General features: G+C 32.7%; 2 protein-coding genes and 1 long non-coding RNA gene across 3 annotated transcripts; 2 read left to right on the forward strand and 1 right to left on the reverse strand.

Annotated features, from left to right (window-relative positions):
* The first annotated feature begins 1,924 nt into the window (after positions 1-1,924).
* On the forward strand, positions 1,925-8,147 carry LOC139869275 (uncharacterized). The gene is made up of 9 exons (XM_071857589.1): positions 1,925-2,102; positions 2,335-2,388; positions 2,483-2,578; positions 2,687-2,887; positions 2,999-3,085; positions 3,190-3,634; positions 3,760-4,700; positions 5,164-6,348; positions 6,466-8,147. Exons 1-9 carry the CDS (start codon positions 1,925-1,927, stop codon positions 8,145-8,147), a joined length of 4,869 nt encoding a protein of 1,622 aa, XP_071713690.1.
* A 909-nt stretch (positions 8,148-9,056) lies between these two features.
* LOC139869418 (serine carboxypeptidase-like 13) lies at positions 9,057-13,400 on the forward strand. The gene is made up of 14 exons (XM_071857736.1): positions 9,057-9,217; positions 9,344-9,489; positions 10,400-10,476; positions 10,555-10,677; positions 11,294-11,396; positions 11,493-11,530; positions 11,615-11,716; positions 11,805-11,891; positions 11,979-12,053; positions 12,140-12,211; positions 12,300-12,448; positions 12,547-12,660; positions 12,808-12,862; positions 13,304-13,400. Exons 1-14 carry the CDS (start codon positions 9,057-9,059, stop codon positions 13,385-13,387), a joined length of 1,386 nt encoding a protein of 461 aa, XP_071713837.1. The 3' UTR covers positions 13,388-13,400.
* Positions 13,401-13,539: 139 nt separating this feature from the next.
* Positions 13,540-16,942, reverse strand: LOC139866375 (uncharacterized). Its single transcript, XR_011765418.1, has 2 exons — positions 16,345-16,942; positions 13,540-13,977 (listed from the first exon to the last, which is right to left on the reverse strand). It is a non-coding gene; the product is annotated as an uncharacterized lncRNA (long non-coding RNA).
* Between the last annotated feature and the right edge of the window lie 5,689 nt (positions 16,943-22,631).

Genomic DNA, 22,631 nt, shown 5'->3' on the forward strand with positions numbered 1-22,631 from the left:
TTTAATTTGTTTAAAATCCAAAACTTTTATGATTGTTTGGTTTATATTTAACTGAAAGGTGTTTGTAGATAGATGTGTATTGTGTTTAAAAAATAACTCTCTTTGGACTGTGATATTCTAAAACCAACTCAGTTAAAATGAAGTGACAATTTTTTTAAAAAACATCATAACATATTAGTATCACTCCTATTTACAAACAATTCATTCAATGACTCAAAATAAGGTCATGGAAATTATGTTATACCTACACTTTTCAGTCAACATCTAATGTTCAATTTCAAAGTACACTAACAGAAACTCTACATCTTAGGAACAATTCTTTAACTGACATCAAACAAAAAATATAAATTAAGTCCAGTAACACAAAAATAGTATCTTTAATTGACATCAAACAAAAAATATAAATTAAGCCCAGTAAAAAAAAAAATTTAGAATAATAAATACTCAAAAACAATAACCAAATCGTCTCCAGCAAAAGACATGATAACTAAATACCAGATAAAAGAAGATAAACATATAACAACAGATTTTTAAAATACTCTTCAATTATCCCCACAGGCATACGTACTCCTCCAGGATGCTTTGTTTCTGGTCTATAACAAATCGGCTGATCCAAAATTTAAATCGTTGACTTAAGCTTCCAAAGTAACAAGCCCAAAAAGCAGCCTACAAAACAAACATAATATCATCATCCTTTACACTATTTTAAGCGGATATTCCTACTTTTACGGTTTCGTTATGATAGAATAAAATAGCTGATATTGAATAAGAAATTTCAAATAAAAAATCCAATTACTCCCTCCGTCCCAAAATAAGTATTTAACTTATTATTTATATTTGTCACAAAATAATTGCCCACTTCTAAAAATAATCAATAAATATGATTAAACTCTCAAATTTACCCTTATTTATTAATCTCAATCACTCATATTTTAAATAAATTCAGTCAAACTTACCTTAATTATATGGACAAAATTGACATTTATCATCAATATCTTAAATCTAACAAAAATAACTACCAGACACTCTTTTGGGACGTAGGGAGTATTACATACAATTAAAACATACAAGTAAAAATTAATACTTCATCCGTCCCAAATCTATTGTCCCAAATCGATAGATCACACACTTTTCATCCTATCTTCCAAAAGTACCCTCTACTATATTCTATCAATTTTATTGTGTAATACATGATTTAAGAGTATGTTAGTCAATTTGTGTAGATTTATAAAAAAAGAATTGGAAATATCAATTTACACTTCATTTATTAAATTAAAATAAATATATTTAAACTCATAACTGATACATATCAATATGAATACTATTTAAATGTATATGATGACCCATATCAGTACTAGAAAAATTAAAAAAGAATTACTTCTTAGATACATTTAAATTACTTCTTAGATACATTTAGGCTTGACGTCATAATTAACTATGGAAATAACTTGAAACACAACTACATAATAAGTCCAAAAGCTACTTACTTATTAATAATATGATTAATATTTTATTGTATATGATGACCCATATCAGTACTAGAAAGATTACTAAAGAATTACTTTTTAAATACGTTTAGGTTTGGCGTGATAATTAATTATGCAAATAACTTGAACCACAACGACATAATGAAGTCCAAAAGCTACTTACTTATTAATATTGAATAACTTGGCCACTAAGTAAATTCATTAAAATAATTAATTATGGAAATAAATTGAGCCACAAGAAATTATAGTTTATAAATTACCTATATATAGGATTGAGGTGATGATGCCTAACATCAAGTTTCCGTAAAAGATTAACACAATTAAAGAAGGTTTCGTTCTTTTGGTTAATATTCGAGAAAACATAGAAAATTATTCAACAAAAGTGTTGCATAATATATTTTTATTTTTAACAACTTTCATATTGAAAGTATACGGTAATGGATGTCTCCACACCAAACCATGCAAGAAAAAGAAGTCCTGAAGATACTAATCAACTTACACATGCCAATACTAAAAGAGCGAGAAAAATACGAAAGGAAATTATGCTTGCAAAAAGACGTAAAAAGGAGATTCACACATCACAAATATCTTATTCTGTCAATGCGTACCCACAAGGTAATTTTTGATCCTTTTAACTATTAAGGTTATAATTTTTGACACTTTTCTAATCTGTGCATTATATTAATTAATTAACACCATGAACATACAGAGCATAATGGGTCTGTCGTCATAATTCTTTGATTTTAATACAACTTTATTTTCCATTACTACATATTATGAATTATTGAAATCGTACTATAAGTTATTTATTAATTGTTTTTTTTTGTTATTGTGATGCGTTAAAAAGAAAATACCGTTATCGCTAGACGAGTTACGCAGGATATTTTTTACAAAAAAAGAGGTACACAACTATATTTTTGATTACATCCACTTCAGATATGCACTTATATAACTACACTTTGATTTGCAATGATTCCACAATTACAATCTTGCAGAGAAACAAAACAACTATATTCCCAACACAAAGAAAGATCAACAAAACTTTACTGCTTCCAAACGCAAAACTCAATGTTCGAAGTCTATACGATCAGGTTTTAAAAATTTTAAATAACGAGTTGTCTCAATTAATTCACATTAATCTACTGCGTATTAACGTTTATATTTAACCCTTAAATTAAAAGTTTGCCTTTATGATACAGCTTCTGTCTCTACAACTTCAAATGATTTAGCCGTTGTGTCATCATTCAATAAGTTCCACGTCAGTGAAGATTTAAGGTCTAAAAGTCATACTTCATATACACACAATATTCCTGAAACATCCACAACAAGTACCCAATTGACTCAGACATTGCAGCAGACTGTTAATACTTCTGACAATCCAAGAGGAGTGCATTCAAAAAGTAAGACTACTTTTTAAATATCATACGAGTATTAGTCATAAAACCCTTACACAACACATGTTAATCGTTGAAATTGACTGGTTTTATTTATATTATTTGTTTCATATTTAGATGCACGGTCTGCAAGAATGGAAATATTAAGACAACGTCGTAAGGGTAAAACACTTGCTCAAGAAAAAATAGTCGGGATTTCAAAAGGTAATAATATTTTACCTGAATGGAACAATGAAGATAAATTACATTTAATCATACATATATCTCTACTGATCTAACCTAATACATTAAATTTATCCCTTTGCCAGAATATTATGATGAAGGAGATTTATCCCACACTTGCTCAGCTTGTGGGGCAATTTTGTGGTATAGAGAGACACGTCGTGGTAAGAATACAAAAGGTTTGCCAGGCGCATTCTCACTTTGTTGTCTCAAAGGAAAGATAGCTCTTCCCGAATTCACAAAAAACCCACCTAAACTTTTATTAGATTTATACACCAATAATCATCCAAAGAGCAAACATTTTATTGAAAATGTTAGACAATACAATATGATTTTCTCTTTTACTTCAATGGGTGGAAAGATTGACATAAATGTCAACAAAACTAAAGGTCCTTATACGTATCGTATTCATGGACAAAACATCCATAAAATGGGTGGTTTGATACCAACTTTTGGAACAACACCAAAATATTCACAGTTGTACATCTATGACACTACAAATGAAGCAGCAAACAGGAAAAAAGCTATCGGGTACAATTATGTTTTTTTTAGATTTATTATAAATTACTATGTACTAAATACCTTAATACTTCATTATTATTACAATTCTAATATTGACAATTTCTGCAAAAAAAAATATTTCTTACTCATAACAGTGGAAAAAACTGCAATCAGCCGACATCGTCCAAAAATACACTAGATGAATCGCTTATTACTGAATTAATGCAACTTCTAGACGAGTGCAATCCTCTTGTCAAAATGTATCGGATAGCGCGTGACCGATTTGAAAAAAATCCAAATAAAAAGTTTAAGATTAAGTTAATTGGTCGACGAAGCACTGATGGGCGCAACTACAATCTACCAACAATTGACGAGGTAGCTGCACTAATTGTAGGTGACATAGACTTGAATTTTGATAAAAGGGATATAATAATAGACAGTCATGTTGATGGATTACAGCGAATCAGTGAACTTCACCCTCAGTATCTGGCACTTCAATATCCTCTTCTGTTTGCTTATGCCGAAGATGGTTACAGGACAGATATTTATCATCGTGACGTTGATGCCATTACCACAAAGAAGAGGAAGAGAGTTACAATGCGAGAGTTTTTCGCATATAAAATACAAGAAAGAGCGATCCCAACACTTGTACATCTAGCACGTAAGTTACATCAACAATTATTGGTGGATGCTTACACAATGGTTGAGTCGGAAAGAATTTCATACATTAGGAATAATCAAAAGATACTAAGATCTGATACTTTTAGCCACTTAACAGAAGCATCGCTCACGGGTAGTGCTGTAAATACTATGTTGGGTAAGCGGATAAAACTTCCTTCATCATTTACCGGAAGCGCCAGGTATATGATTGAAAATTACCGTGATGCTATGGCGTTGTGTCGAGTTTATGGGTATCCAGACCTCTTTCTTACTTTTACGTGCAACTCCAAGTGGCCAGAAATCACTAGAGCGTTAGAAGGTTCCAACTTCAATCCAGAAGATAAACCAGCTTACCAAGCTAGAATGTTCAAAATAAAGCTGGATCGTCTCATGAGTGATATCAAGAAAAGAAAAATCTTTGGCAGGGTCCGAGCAGGTATTTACATTGTTATTCATTATGCACTGCTAATATATTAATAACATTTTGTTATACATGTAAGTGTATCAACAAGACAAGTAGTATGCACATTAAAATTACAAAAGTCATTATATCAGAAACGGTATTATTTAGTACTAAAAAGAATGTTCTCTTAAGTTCACATAAAAGCTTACAAGACCACCTAACATCAAATCAATGGTATTTAGAACAATATTTTTGAGTATAGAGAATCAAGTTTGTGTTTTTTTAATACAAAGACTAAATAAAAAACTTTCAAAAGACAGATGAAGGCATTTACAGTAGTAATAACTTATACCACATATTAGTATGTTAATATTATATGCACTTTAATATTATACGATATATGATAATTCTTATATGCACTGTTAATTATTTACATTTACGAATTTAGTTATATGATAATAACTATCTTTTAATATTTTTTATTCTTCTTTTGTAGAACTTTATACAGTGGAGTTTCAAAAACGAGGACTACCTCATGCACATATATGCATCTTCCTTGATGAAAGAGACAAAATGTCGGAACCTGAAGATATTGATAAATATATTTGCGCCGAAATACCCGATAAAAATGAAGACCCAGAACTTTATCAACTTGTATCAGATTTAATGATACACGGACCATGTGGAGAAAAAAATCCAAAATGCCCGTGCACGGACATTGAGAAGAAGTGCACCAAAAGATTTCCTAAACCTTTTTCAGACGTAACAAGTGTTGATAAAGATGGTTATCCCGTATATAGAAGAAGGGACGATGGTCGTACAGTAAAGAAACAAGGTCATGACCTTGATAACAGAAACGTTGTGCCCTATAATCCCCAACTACTTAAAAAGTTTCAAGCTCATCTAAATGTTGAGTGGTGTAACCAAGTGGGGGCAATAAGGTATTTATTCAAATACATCAACAAAGGAAACGATAGGGTTACTGCAGGCGTATGTGATGAAGATACAGATGAAATTAAAGAATACTATGACTGTAGATATGTCTCATCTTGCGAAGCCATATGGAGGATACTATCTTTTGATATAAATCATAGAAATCCTACTGTTATACGACTACCATTTCACCTAGAAGATCAACATTCAATTGTGTTTGATGAAGAAGATTTTATTGAAAATGTTTTAGATAACCCTTCAGTTAACACGTCTATGTTTCTAGAGTGGATGAAATGTAACCAAATAAACGAAGAAGCACGACAATTAACTTATGTTGAGTTTCCTACAAAGTTTGTTTGGAACAAACAAACTAGGGTTTGGACTCTAAGGAAAAAATTTACAGGATCAATAGGTCGTATTCATCACGTATCCCCTTCAGCAGGTGATCTATTTTATCTTCGGATTTTGTTGAATAAGGTAAAAGGTCCTACTTCATATCAAGATATTAGGACAGTCGATGGTAAGGTATGTTCTACTTTCAAAGATGCGTGCTATGAAATGGGATTATTAGATGATGATCAAGAATACATCGACGGTATCAAGGAGGCCAGTGCTTGGGAATCTGGTAACTTTGTACGATCTTTATTTGCCCAATTACTTGCATCTAATAGTCTGAGTAGACCAGAAGTCATATTCGAAAACTCATTTCAGTATTTGTCTGTCGACATTATTCATCACCGACTTTCAGGTAACATTATTTTTTATTACTTCATAATTTTTAAAACATACGTAATATTGTGTTATACTATTTATCTTATTTGTCTACTTATACATAATAATTTACATACAATCTGAAATAACGCAGGTATAGAACCAACAAGAGAAATGGTACGAAACCTTACTTTACATGAGATCGAGAAGATACTACAACGAAATGGTAGTACTTTAAAGAATTATAATTCTATGCCGTACCCATCTTCAATTGGTTTAAATTTGTCTGATAATCCTCTTATTATAGATGAATTATCATACAACATGTCGGCCCTAGAATCTGAACATTCTGAGCTTATTGGTAAATTAACCGGAGAACAAAAAAATGCATATGACACTATTATTAATGCTGTTGATCAGGACAAAGGTGGTGTATTCTTTTTGTACGGTTATGGAGGCACAGGTAAAACATTTCTTTGGAAAATATTGTCAGCTGCATTGCGTAGTAAAGGAGAGATTGTATTGAATGTTGCATCAAGTGGGATTGCAGCTTTGTTGTTGAGTGGAGGAAGGACGGCTCATTCCCGTTTTGCAATCCCTATTAATCCAACTGACGACACATTTTGTACAATTCTCCCTAATAGTAATTTGGCAGGATTAATAAGAAGAGCTAAACTGATAATTTGGGATGAAGCGCCAATGGTTAATAGACTATGTGTTGAAAATCTTGATCGTTCTTTACGCGATATATGCCGGATAGATAATCCAAATAGCATGGATACACCGTTTGGAGGAAAAGTTGTAGTGTTTGGTGGAGATTTTCGACAAGTCTTACCAGTTGTTACACAAGGAAAAAGAGAGGATATAGTTGCTGCATCACTTAATTCTTCATACATATGGGATCATGTTAACGTTCTGAGACTTACAGTTAATATGAGACTTTCTGCACTTTCTTCAGGTGCTTCTAATGCTGATAATGAAAATACTATGGAGGATACTCGAAGCTTTGCAGAATGGATACTAAACATCGGTAATGGTACTATAAATTCGACAGATGACGGTATATCAGAAGTTGAAATGCCCGACGATGTTTTAATCAAAGATGTTGAAGATCCTATTGGTTCTATGATTAGTTCTATATATCCACAATTTTTGGAAAATTTGGGTAATCCAACTTATTATCAAGAACGTGCAATTCTAGCTCCAACACACGAAATTGTTAACATCATTAATGATCGGATGATGGAGTATCTTGAGGGTGATGAAAGGTCATTTTTAAGCTCCGACAGCATTTGTCAATCCGAAAAAGACGCGGACTTCAATAGTGAATTGTACACTACAGATTATCTAAACAGCATCAACCTTGGTGGCCTCCCAAAGCATAATCTTAAACTAAAAGTAGGTGTACCAGTAATGTTGCTTAGGAATGTCGATCAAGCTGGAGGATTGTGCAATGGTACACGTTTACAAATAACAGGACTTGGGGAAAAAATTATCAAAGCTAAAATCTTAACCGGTACCCACGTTGGCACGATAACTGCTATTCCACGTATGCTAATTGTTCCATCAGATAAAAGAATTCCTTTCAGATTTCAAAGAAGACAATACCCATTGTCTGTATGCTTTGCAATGACAATCAATAAAAGCCAAGGACAGTCCTTACAACATGTTGGTTTATTTCTACCAAAACCAGTTTTTAGTCACGGGCAACTTTATGTGGCACTGTCTAGAGTTACCAACAGAAAGGGACTGAAGGTGCTTATTTTAAACAAGGATAAACAATTATCAAAAACAACACAAAACGTCGTATACAAGGAAGTGTTGCAACACCTATAGTAGCTGGATCGTACTGATATTACTATATATTCACTTTTGTACTTTATACTTTATGATCTTACTAGAACTAACTGAATGTTTTATTTGGTATCTTCAAACTTTAAACTTTTCATCTTGTGAAATTCCAACTCTTATTAAATAGCCCGATAATTTATACATTATATAAGTAAAATGACATGAATTAAAAATGTATAGCAAACTAAATTTATTAAAATTTATTGTCATATATATTGTTAGAAGAAATGGAACATAACACACCTAAGTCAAAATCATACTAACAAACATTAAACACATCTCCAGACATTTGTTATAATTGATTAATTTTTAACTTTTAACCTTTCCGTGCAACGCACGGGCTCATAAAACTAGTATAGTATACAGTATAGGTCTTAAGTTCAAACTTCACTAACAACATATTTTGAAGTGGTATGATAATAGGTCGAAGTGATCACGAAACAACCGGGTTAGATTTAGTACATTTGGAAAAAATACTCATTCAGATAGCCTAAACCGTTACCCAACTAGTTATAAAAATAATTATTTAAAAAAATAATAAAACTCATTATTTTTAGCTTGGCTTATATCTCTCAGACAAGTAATTGTCAATACTCTAATAATTGTCAGCCAAGTTATATGAGTATTTAAAAATATAAAAGATCCAGCTGATATTTTACTTTATTTAGTCAAACCGATATTCTAATTCTAATTTATTCTAATTTATTTTAAATCAAATAAAAATTAGAAGAATCAGCCAACAGGCCTAAATGAAATCAAATCCAGATAATTTTAGTATTATATATAAACTTACGATTTCAATCTTTAACGTAAAAAACCAAAGAACCTAAGCAAACATTATAAATTTAGATAATCACCTGCTAGTTTTAGCGCTACACTGCTAACTTGAAGAACATGTTGGAGCCAAAAAACAAAATGAAGATGAATATTAGTATGATTCTGATGATCATGTTCATACTACTACAATCACATATTCTCCCTTTTTCACATTCCAAATCCACAGTCAAAAACCTCCCTGGATTTATCGGCAATCTCCCGTTCACTCTCGAAACCGGGTACGTACATACCCATCTACGTCAGCTAATAATATATTTTATATTTTTCAAAATAATTAATTGAGAAAATGTTGTTGTTGTTGTTGCATAATGGGATTGGATTGGTGTGTTGAATATATTGTGAAGTTATGTTGGAGTTGGAGAAGATGAAGAAATACAATTGTTTTACTATTTTGTTGAATCTCAAGGCAACCCCAAACAAGATCCCTTGTTTTTTTACTTCACCGGTGGTCCCGGAACCTCAGCCATCATCTCACTGTTTAATCAAATTGGTAACTTTTAATTCTTCTTTTTGAATCATCTCTCTGTCCCCATCATAATTGACATTTTCTAAATTTTCAAAGTCCTTATTTCAAATTCAAATCTAATGTTTTATTATTTGTGTTATATTATATGAGTAATTGATTAGAGTTATAAGAATGAAAACACATTCAAAGTCCAATCCATTCATTAGATTTTTATTTTTTATAAATTGAATATCACGTAATATGACACAATCAAATATGTTTAAAGTCAAATGTCAAAAATAAAGACATTTAAAAGTAAACGTATGAATTAGTATAATGGAAGGGATGGAGTATTAAGTAGTCACTTTGATTTCATAGCTTAATCTCACTTGTATTATTGTTGTTGACTGATTGTCGTTATAAGAAAATATATGTGTGACGTTGATAGAAATTAGCGTTAGGTACACTTAGATTTAAGGGGGGAAAAAATTGAAATAGTACGATAAAAAAGTTAATTAAAGGGTAAATATATGAAACATGAGTATTTTTTTTGTTGATAGTTCTAAAAAAAAGAAAAAAATAAAAAGAAGTTTCTCAAAAGGGTAGTTTGGAAAATGGCATATTAACTTATTGGGACAGTTTCTTCTAATATTAGCCTTTAGGGTCATTCTAAAGGATGCGATACAAAATTGGAAAATGACATATTAACTAATTGGGACAGTTACTTCTTTAAAAATAAAAATAGTCCTAAGGGCTTACATTAGAAAAAACTCTAATGGTATATGTATACTAATTGTTTTTTAGAAAAAACTCTAATGGTATATGTATACTAATTGTTTTCTAGTAACACTACGTAAGTCGAACTCCGACCTGTCGCTGAGAGAGGCAGACCACTACCACATGACCTACAACACAAGGTTTGTATATTAATTGTTGAACTCTTGTTAACCTACAGGTCCTCTTAATTTCGAATATACAAATGATACGAGAAGTGATGCAAAATTGGAAGTAAACCCATATTCGTGGACAAAGGTTTACACTTAAACTTTGTGATCAGTAAACAAATCACATTTCTATTTATACCATGTAACGATTTCTGTTATATTGTAGATGGCTAATATGGTATTCATAGATATACCTGTTGGCACTGGATTTTCTTATGCCAAAACATCACAATCATGGAGGAGCAGTGATTCCCTTGTAGTTTCTAATGCTTATGAATTTATACGAAAGGTATATCAATATATTACATGGTTGCTAAAGTCCACCAACTATGCTCACTAGTCGGGATTTTGAAATAGTCCGATTAGTCTTTTACTTGGCTGATATATTCGGTCAAAGTTGCTAAAAGTCTAATTTAGTTGGTTAAAGTCAAATTTTTTAGTCGAAAGTCGGATTTGTTTTTCATCATTGGTCAAAAGAGTTTATTTTCAGTGTAAAAAGAAATACCACTTATATTCAATATCTCAACAAAAAAGGAAAAATTCCCTTGCTAATTTTATAAAAATGAACGAAAATGAACGTATTTTTTTCATGTAAAGTATATAAATATGATGAGAATATAAGAAATCTGATCCAACAACTTTCTTTGTCCGAATTTTAGAGTAGGTCAAATACAGTCAAAGTCAAGGTGGATCAACGTTTGACTAGTCCCCTTCTAGTCTTTAAGTGAACCGTTTATTCTCTACAAAGTCCCGACCGTCCAGACCGATTAGTCCCGACTAAAGGGTAAATCCGACCCTCTGGTGGCCCAACACCGACCCGATTAGTCCCGAATAGAGACGAGATATTCAGGAATTGTACGATTCTATAAAAGAGCTAACTCAGTAAGCATAACCTTATTATGCAGTGGTTCAAGAATCATCCCGCATTTCTGAGTAATCCGTTGTACATAACTGGGATTTCATATATGGGACTTGTCGTTCCTAGAGTTACCTCGGCGATATATAGCGGTAACAATTGTTTCTCTACTTCAAAAGCAATCAAATTTTTTAATTAACTCGTAATCCAAAAGTAGATAAAACTATGAATATATTCCTTTGTTTTAGGCAATGAACAAGGGATTCATCCTAAGTTGAACATTAAGGTAAATCATTGTCAAACACAAGTTTATGTTAATTATTGTCACAAGTGATTTGTAGTTTATGAGCTTACTTGAATTTTGGTGTAGGGTTACTTGCTCGTTAATCCTTTTACGGATAGGTTCATTAATCTTAATACAAGATATGCATATGCTAATCGAGCCGCACTAATAGAAGATGAGCTATATGAGGTATTAACTACTTAAAGTCATTTACTTCGTAATTCACTTATCATTCTAATCTTATACTTCTAAACAACATATGATTTTGATTATGCAGACAGCAAAGAAAAACTGTGGAGGTAACTTTATAAATGTTGATCGAAATAATACATTGTGTTTGAATAGCATTGCACCTATGAATGATGTAAGTTAACATATGTCCCTTTTTTATTGACAGCATAATCACAACACATATTTGTTCTAACTTAACAATACTTGTAAACATTTCCAGTGCATAGCTCAAATTAATATTAACTCCATTTTAGATCCGCTCTGCAATAATACAGATCCAAAACAATTTTGTCGGGTAAATTTCACACCCTTTTATTTAACCTTTGAGTTACAAATTTTGTGTAAACATATTAGATTTTTAACCTCTTCATCTTTATACAGGATTCCATTTATTCATACTCTAATATTTGGGCAAACACAGAATCTGTCCAAGAAGCTCTCCACGTTCGAATGGTGCTTTAATCGTATGATTTAAAAGTGGACATTGATTATTTGTGCACATTTATCTACCATGTTTAAAATTTGAGCTGTGATTTTGCAGGGAAGAGTGAAAAATTTTCAATTCTCAAATACAAGCATTCGCGGGGAATTTGGGATAGTAAACGGAACATATTACTCTGATGATATCTTCGGTAGTGTGTCCATACATAAACAACTTACTACCAAAAATTGCCATGCTTTGATCATCAAGTAAACTCCTCAATATAATATAGATGTCTTGCTTATGTTATAATGTAAAAAATGTTATATTTTATTAAATGAGTTAAATTGGTTTAATTAATTTGCAGTGCTGATCTAGACTTTAACTTTCCATATGTGGGTACAAGACAATGGATAAATAGTCTCAAACTTAGTGTTGAGAGCATATGGAAACCATGGTTTGTTCGTAATCAAGTTGCTGGGTGAGTTCAAGCTCCTAATGTTTCGACATTTTTTTTGTTTTTACCAATTTGGTGCGCATATATGTGTTTGCACAAGTAAATCTACGCTATTGAATATTTGAATATCTCTGTTCTTTAATGTGTTGTGACCATTTTCTTGTTATGTAGTTATCAGAAGACATACACAGAGGCCAACTACACTTTGCTGTATGCATTCATTAAGGTAAGAAACACGTACGATTATCATATTATCACATAGTTATGTAAGAATGATCATATTAAGGTGTTGTTTGTTTTTTAAGATATTTTTGTCTAAACATATGCGAACCATGTCTGTAAGTTCCGTAGTGAAAACCGTTTTTTATGTCTACAAAATAACATAATCATGTCTGCAGCACTAATAAGCATATTTCTAAGTTTGCGAGTTTACGGAATAAAAATCATTATTTTATCTTATGTCTTCAGAAAAACAGTATGCAACTAAAACGTTTGCTAGCGCACATATATAAGACATAATAATATCGACTGAAAAACAAAACAACTCCCAATTATCTTATTTTGGACATATTTATCTTAGTATGATATTCTAGTCAAGTTGATAATAAGATTAAATATATACGCATAAATAAAACGAAACATAAGAGATTATTAATGGGTTGTGCAGGGTGCGGGTCATTCAGTGGCACGGTACAAACCTGAAGAAGCCCAGTTCATTGTGGAGACATGGCTTGCTTCTCAGACTGATTAGTACGGAGTATAATAGCTGATTTGTTTGACCTAAACCACAACATTGGTTTACTCACTATAATCAGTTTAACTGTATATGTTATACCAATCTGTTAATGTGTCAACCATGTAACTTAATAAAAGTTATTTGATCCTATGAACAACTTGTACGAATGTTGAAATCTACCACGATTTGCATCAACTTATCAATTCTTAACGGGTTGTATGTACACGAGGACAAGCGTGCTTTTTGGCAATAATCTCTGCATTTATACAAACTAAAACAAAGCACAACAATCTTAGATGCTACATGCACGTGTGAACAAGAGTGCAGATCCATTAACACTACGAAGAACTAGCATCCTAGTATTTATGTACGTACAACAAACAATCTTGGACAAATCAAACATTTCTGGTGGAATTTGCATCCGGACTTCATTAATCGCAACTTGTGCAGCCTCAACGTCGATCGGAACCAGAAGCCGATCGGAACCAGAAGCCGATCAGGACCCGGAAGCCGATGTCACACGTGAAGGTGGTTGGCGAGTGATTAACCCACTGGCCCGTGCAATACACCATTCTCCATCTTCCAAGTAGCAACCCGAGCAAGTTCTACAAATATTATATTATTGTAATTTAGAACCAATTAGTTATGAACAAATTAATTCAGGTTGCATTATATCACTAATTAGCCAAAGAAATGGGTCAAATGAATCGATAGTCTCCATAAATGTACTATTAACTTATATAACTTAGTAGCGAGCGATTTTACATAAATTAGAATTAGAATTTCATTGCCATACATGCATACAATCTACCAACTCCCGTTAATTAAAGATTAGACAACATGGTTAAAATACAGGTGTTTAAGACATCAGATTCGTACTCTGTATTAAAAATTATCATTGATCATTGATGAATGATTATTAACATTCATTAGATGGGTGATGAGTGATAATTATAATTCATCTATCAAGTGATGAATGATATTACGATGTCGATGAATGATATTACGTTGTTTCCCCTGGAGTGCATTTTCTACAATTGACCTTTATTACCACTAACAACCGGTACCTCAACGATCAGAGAAAGTTGATAAACATGCACCAGTTCATCAATAGTTGTAGCTTCAAGTGGGGACGGGACTTCTTATGCGCCGGATCCCTCCCCTCAAATATTCACTTGATGAGTTGTTATAAGTTTATAGGAAATAACTATTTCGCCAATTTTTATCCTCGAAGGCCAAATCATCGGATAACTGATCGTTTCATCGTTAGCATTATGGACCAAGAGATACCTAAACGGGAATGTGATTGAACCATCATTTTTTGTTTTTTGTTTAAGGACATCTTACGGTGCTTGAGTAATTGATAAGAAGGTAGGAGTTTCTTAGGCCGTAGTAATCTGTTGTTGGAATGTTATGGAACAGTAATTCACCAATGGGTAGAGAACTAGTGATGGTGATATCAACATTAGTATGATAGTACCAGAGGTGGGTGATGAAAGATTGATTATTAAGATATTTAAATAGTGATCTTCATTTATGAAATATATGAAGCTTTTTTTGATCCAATTTACAGATTTAAAGACCAGACTTAATTGGTTAGTAGCCAATTGTATGTTTGTGAGAAAGAGAGATATAACCCACTGGTAAGCCTATACATATACAGCTAAATTTCAAGATAGCAAAGTGGGTACACAATTATACTTTTACTTTATTATATTAGTCCAATCTAATATTTTAATTAAAATATTGAATTGGAGTAATATAGTAAAGTAAAAGTGAGTATGGTATTTTGAAATTTGGCTATATATGTGTGGGCCTACTGTTGAGTTGGAGCATCTCTCTATCACACACACCTAAATGGCTAGTAACCAGTTTAGAATTGTTTTTGAATTTGCAAATTTGATCAAAAAAGCTTCATGTTTCGCAAATTGAATTGGAGTAATATAGTAAAGTAAAAGTGAGTATGGTATTTTGAAATTTGGCTATATATGTGTGGGCATACTGTTGAGTTGGAGCATCTCTCTATCACACACACCTAAATGGCTAGTAACCAGTTTAGAATTGTTTTTGAATTTGCAAATTTGATCAAAAAAGCTTCATGTTTGCAACTAAAGAACACTATTTAAACATCTCGACAGTTGATCTTCCCACCACCCATGTTAACTCTAACACTAATGTTGATATCACCATCACTAGTTCCATACCCATTGGTAAATTACCGTTCCATAACATTCCAACGACAGATAACATCCTTAGAAATTTCTACTTTCTTATAAAATCTCAAGCACCATAATATGTCCTTACACAAAGATATTGGTTCAATCACCGTCCCATTTAGGTATCTCTTCGCTGATAATGCTACTGGTGAAATGATCACTTACCCGGTGGTTACGTCTTCTAGGATAAAAATTGGCTTATAAACTTACAAAACTCATCACGTGAAAAATAAAGAACAAACAGAATATTACCTTTAATAAATAAAGTTAACAACCCTGTTTGAACCTCCACCTTAATTTTAAAGCATACACAAACAAAATATGTTACAAAAATTATAACTGATAATTCATTTATGATTATTGGTTGCAATGAATAGAAAGTAGAAACATAAAATAATTAAAGCCAACATTAAGAATATATATGAGGAATAGAAACGTACTAAATACCAACATACCTTTGTCACTTACAATATTTAAGCGTAACATTTCTTTCACATTTACGATACCTTTAAACATGTTGTAAATGTCATTTACAATATGTTGGCAGGTATGTTCGATTTAAAGGTTGAATATACCTTTGTCATTCCAAAATTTACCAACATACCTTATTTATTTAACCTATCAACATACTTGCACGCAGTCAATGTTAACAGGTTAGCAGTATTAAAATATCAACCAACTTATTGATTTAGACCTTTCTAATTTGTAAATTTTAGCAGTTAAACAAAAATGATTAGGAACAGAAACGTAACATACCTGTTGGCTGTGAGACTAGAGGGCTAACTTTGGTACTGGAGAAGATGAGTTTTGACGGTGATGTTGAAGCAGTTGTATTTGAATTTTATGTCATCAAGCTTTCAAACATTTATTTTGAAACCCATTAAAGGAATAAAGAAGAAAAAAACAAAAAAAAAAAAAAAAACAATGAACACCTAAACATGTACAAACCAAATAAAAGACAAAGATACTTACTTTTACATTTGATTCAGATTCTTCATCAAATTATTGTACATTTACCTTCAAAGCAGACTTCTTTCATAATTCTTTATATTTGTGTTCAGTCTCCTTTTTGCTCTACTTAGGCATTCTTTAAATAGTCAACTCGACTAATTTCAACCCATTATTCAAAAAATGCTGATTTCAATAAAACTCGTTGCCTCTTAGCCAACCAAGCCAATTTGATACCTCTGCAATTTCCCACCCAGGTCAAACTATAATATGTGATGCATTCTCATACCTGGGAAACAAGTTCAGTAGCCATGCCACTAACTCTATACTGAACAAATTCTACATGGTGCCTTTATAAGAAAAGAGAGTTGGTAGTAAATTTCATTGGGCTCACAGGGTTTAACCGAAATATTAATTTTTTTTTTTCAGGCAAAAGAAAATATATTAATAAAACCAATCAATACAAACAAAGGCACAGGAACATGCCTGCCCATACCAGATGCAAAACAGAATGCAGCATACAACAAAGAAAACACCAAAACAAACAACCAATACAAACAACTTCAATGTGAAAGTTTAGAATAGAAAGCAAAATGTAGGAAAGAACCACTTCAATGTAGGAAAGAACCACTTCAATGTGTTGTATTCAAAGTGCTAACATCGACAAGATGGGTTTGATGGTATAAAAATCGAAATCCACCAGCATGTATTTATAATGAGTAAAACCTTATATAACTACAAAATTAAAAAGACATTATTATTCCTTCAACAGGTCCGAGTACATACCTTACCTTGGGATGATACAAAATTTTGTACTCTAAATTTCTAAGTATAAGCCTTCCACATTGAATTCAACTTCTAATTTTCATCAGAAAGGAATTGGGTATCTTATAATTAGAAATTTATGTGGACTTTAAACCCATCCCCACAGCAGACTTGTTCACCAAGTCTCTTGCCAATCCCTTCGTCAAGTGATCAGCTAAATTCTGTTGAACTAAAAATCAACTACTAAAGCTTTGAATTATTAAAACCTAAATAATTAAGTAACTGTGATTAAAACAAAAATAATAATAACCTTAATTTCGAAAACGTGTTGGTGAATAAACAACAATTATAAAACACTACAAAATTGTTGAAATAAATGTTGGAGGTTTTATTGAAATTTCGTGTAGGGTAAAATAATCGATAGCCGGATAAATCACTGAATCGTGGTATCACTTTCCGAAAGTAATTATTCGACCCTTATTGCCTGGGTTACACGAATATCACTTTAGGATAAGACAGAGATTAGTTCTTGTTATTGGCAGTAAACAAGAACTCTTTTGCATAAGAGTATTAAGGTGTTTTTCGTATATCTTATTCTCATAAATGATAGTCCTTATTTATAGGCACCCAAAAATAAGTATTATTCCACGATGGAGATGTTTCACTAACTAATTTCGTTTTCAAATCTAAAACAAATCCTTTACATAAAGTTGTTTGTTTTATTTCCAACAACCAAATCAAGGAAATCGTTTTCAAATCTAAACAAATCCTTTACATAAAGTTGTTTGTTTTATTTCCAACAACCAAATCTAGGAAATCGTTTTCAAATCTAAAACAAATCCTTTACATAAAGTTGTTTGTTTTATTTCCACGATGGAGATGTTTCACCTAGTGCAGGAATAATACTTTCGTAATCACTCAAATTTGTGATAATGGAAAACCACTTTCGGGTCCGGGCAATTTATCACTTAATGGGTGTACACTCCGTACCTCCTAACCCGTTTACAAGTGTAGATTAAATCCCTCAATTACACTAAATTTCCAACAATCCTCCCCAATTTAGTGCAATTCGTTTCATGAGAATTAAACAAATTAAAACAAAAACTTATGCATAAATGAAAATATCTTGAAGATTGAATTTTCACCTTAGTACATTACACATTCCAAATATTCGAGAATCGGGGTGTTCTAAGAATTGAACCCTTCAACCCATTTGAATAACTGAAAATAACATACACATAAGTTTTCAAATACTCTAAAGCTATCCTGACACTTTACAAGCCATGTGTCCATATCCATTCATGAATGTATCTAAAGCAAAAGTCCAAGCTTTGTTGAAGCGGCAAAACTTCACATTCACATAGGTAGTTCATTTCAGTCATGCACCTGCTATTGCATTTTTTCAAATAAACCATTAAGAAGCTAAACTTCATCCTCACCTTCAACAGGTCCGAGTACATACCTTACCTTGGGATGATACAAAATTTTGTACTCCAAATTTCTAAGTATAAGCCTTCCACATTGAATTCAACTTCTAATTTTCATCAGAAAGGAATTGGGTATCTTATAATTAGAAATTTATGTGGACTTTAAACCCATCCCCACAGCAGACTTGTTCACCAAGTCTCTTGCCAATTCCTTCGTCAAGTGATCAGCTAAATTCTGTTGTGACCTCACGAACACTATAGAAATCACCCCATTCATGATGAGTTCACGAATCATGCTATGTCTGACACCTAAGTGTCTAGACTTTCCATTGTACATCTGGCTATAAGCCTTTGCCAATGTCGCAGCACTATCACAATGGATAGACATGGGTGCTATAGGTTTAGGCCATAATGGTATCGCATGGATCAAGTTTCTAAGCCATTCTGCTTCTTTACCAGCAGCAGCTAAAGCAACAAACTCAGATTCCATCGTTGAGTTGGTAATACATGTCTGCTTCTTAGAAGCCCATGAAATAGCACCTCCCCCAAACAAGAACACCCAACCACTCGTTGAAGAATGATCTTCAATATTGGTTATCCAACTCGCATCAGAATATCCTTCTATTACCGAAGGAAACTCATTATAAGATAAACTATAGTCCATAGTTTTCTTCAAGTACTTCAGTACCCGCCTAATTGCTTGCCAGTGATGAGTACTAGGATTACTAGTATATCTACTCAGTTTTCCCACAGCAAAAGCAATATCCGGCCTTGTACAAGTCATGGCGTACATCAAACAGCCAATCACCTGAGAATACTCAAGTTGTGATACAGCTTCACCTTGATTAGGCATAAGCTTCTCACTTGGATCAACAGGGGTACTCACAGGATTACATTCAAAGCAATTGAACTTTTTCAACACCTTCTCAATATAATGAGATTGACAAATCGAAATTCCTTTGCTTTCACGTTTGATCCTAATGCCAAGGATAACGTCAGCCTCCCCCATATCTTTCATGGAGAATTTTGATGACAAAAATTCTTTTGTTAAATCAACCTGACTTTGGTCAGTCCCAAAGATTAACATGTCATCAACATATAGACAAATTATAACTCCTTTACCAGAATCATCAAATTTACTATATACACATTTATCTGCTTGGTTTAATTTAAAACCACTAGATAAAATCACTTCATCAAACTTTTGATGCCATTGCTTAGGTGCTTGTTTCAAACCATATAAGGATTTCACAAGTTTGCACACCTTGCCTTCATTTCCTGGCATGACAAAGCCCGGAGGTTGGTTCATATAAACCTCCTCATCCAATTCACCATTCAAGAATGTTGTCTTCACATCCATCTGGGGAATAACTAGATTGTGAATCGTAGCCAAAGCAATCAGCAGTCTAATGGTAGTGATACGTGCCACGAGAGCATAAGTATCAAAATAGTCAATTCCAGACTTTTGTCTAAAGCCTTGAATGACTAACCTTGCCTTGAACTTTTCAATAGTTCCATCCACCTTCATCTTCTTTTTGAAAATCCATTTGCAACCCAATGGTTTGCAACCAGGAGGTAGATCAGCTAACACCCAAGTGTTATTACCCATGATAGAATCTATCTCATCATTAATTGCCTCTTTCCAGAATGCAACATCCTGAGACCTCATTGCTTCATCATATGTTTTAGGATCATCATCAACATTGAAACAATACGAATATTGGGTAGAAACATCATCCCTAGAACCTTCAACTAAGTATAGTTGAAATCTGGTCCAAATGATTTAGGTTTCCTTTTTCTTTTGCTTTTTCGAAGCTCAAGTGACTGATCAACAGCCTTTTCAGAGACTTCATCATTACAATCCTTATTGATTCCATTGTTACTTGGAATCATATCCTTTGGTCTAGGTATAGATGAAAATCGATTTTCATCAAAGATTGCATCCCTTGAATCAATCACAGAATTGATTGAGACAAACTCATTAGGCTCTATTACATAGAACCTATATGCCTTGGAATGTTCAACATATCCAACAAATATGCAATCTATACCTCTTTCACCTAAACTTTTCTTCTTGGGATCAGGTAGTCTTACAACCGCCCTACAGCCCCATACCCGAAGATAATTCAAGTTAGGTTTCCTTTTATTCCAAAGTTCATAAGGTGTAATCTTGTTTCTTTTGTTAGGAACTCTATTAAGCAAATAACAAGCTGTTAACATAGCTTCCCCCCAAAATCCTTCACTTAAACCCGAATAGGATAACATGGAATTAACCATTTCCTTAAGGACCCTATTCTTCCTTTCAGATATACCATTTTGTTGTGGAGTATAAGGAGCTGTGGTCTCATGGATAATACCGACGGATTGGAAATACGATTGGTCAATGTATTCATCTCCCCTATCTGTTCTAAGTCTTTTAATCAAAGCCTTTTGTTGTAATTCTACTTCAGTTTTAAATATTTTAAATTTATCTAATGCTTCATCCTTAGTATGTAACAAATAAACATAGCAAAATCTAGAAGCATCATCAATAAAAGTCACAAAATATTTCTTGTTCCCTAAAGTAGGAGTAGCATTCAAATCACATAAATCACTATGTATTAATTCCAAAATTTCAGTATCACGATGTACATTTTGAAATGGTTGCTTAGTGATCTTTGTTAACATACACGTTTTACACTTTTCATTGTTCATGTCAAAAACCGGTATTAATCCATCTTTAGACATATCTTGCATTCTTTTAAAGTGTATATGTCCTAGTCTAGCATGTCAAAGTGTAGAATTATTTATGCTAGAAGTAGATATAAAAGCAAAATTAACATTCAAGTGATTAATGTTAAGTCTAAACATTCTATTGCATAAATAACCAAAACCAACAAACATACCATGTTTTGACAAAACAAACTTATCAGATTCAATCACTTGTTTATAACCACAACAATTTAACACACTACTGGAAACCAAATTTTTCCTTATTTGTGGTACATGCAAAACATCAAACAAACAAATAGTTTTTCCAGAACTAAAACACAAATCCACACTTCCACGTCCATGAACAGAGGCTGTTGACTCATTTCCCATATGAAGAATTGATCCATCAGTCACGGACTCGTAAGTCTTGAACCAAAATCTATCCTTGCATACATGGGTGGTGGCTCCCGAGTCAACCCACCACGCGACATCATCATCCTGCACAAAATAAGCCTCAGATATATATGAAACATAATAATTCTCATTTGAATTATTAAATATATTCTGACCTTTCGAGTTGTGGTTGTTTAAACCATTTCCCGAACCGCTTGTGCTAGATCCTTTGGCATTATTATTACCAAAAATAACCTTGCAATCCTTTTTCATGTGTCCAGTTTTACCACACTTCCAACAAGTCAATTTAGACTTCTTGTTCGGATTAGCCTTGTTATAACCTTGATGTTTACGTTTGCCCTTTTTGTCATTATTACTAGTGAACTTTTTATGTTCCACCATATTGACAACAGACGTACCAGCAACTTCGTTGCTCTTTGGCTTGTCATTATCCTGCAACCTGAGGGATTCCTCAATACGCAGATGACTACCCAACTCAACAAGAGTTAACTCCTCCTTCTTATGTTTCAAAGAATGTTTAAATTCTTTCCAAGATGGAGGTAGTTTATCAATTATGCTTGAGACTTGAATAGACTCATCCATGTTCATATTATGTTGTGTGAATTGACCAAGTATACGAATGAGCTCATTGTATTGTTCCAAGACCGGTCTAGAATCGACCATCTTGTAATTATTAAAATTACTCACAAGGAACTTTTTACTAGAAGCATCCTCAGACATATACTTGGTTTCTAAACAGTCCCATAGTTCTTTAGAAGATTCAACATTTAGGTAAATATCAAAAAGGGAAGTCATCGT

The sequence above is a fragment of the Rutidosis leptorrhynchoides genome, chromosome 9 (assembly GCF_046630445.1).
Source record: "Rutidosis leptorrhynchoides isolate AG116_Rl617_1_P2 chromosome 9, CSIRO_AGI_Rlap_v1, whole genome shotgun sequence".
Classification (NCBI taxonomy): domain Eukaryota; kingdom Viridiplantae; phylum Streptophyta; class Magnoliopsida; order Asterales; family Asteraceae; genus Rutidosis; species Rutidosis leptorrhynchoides.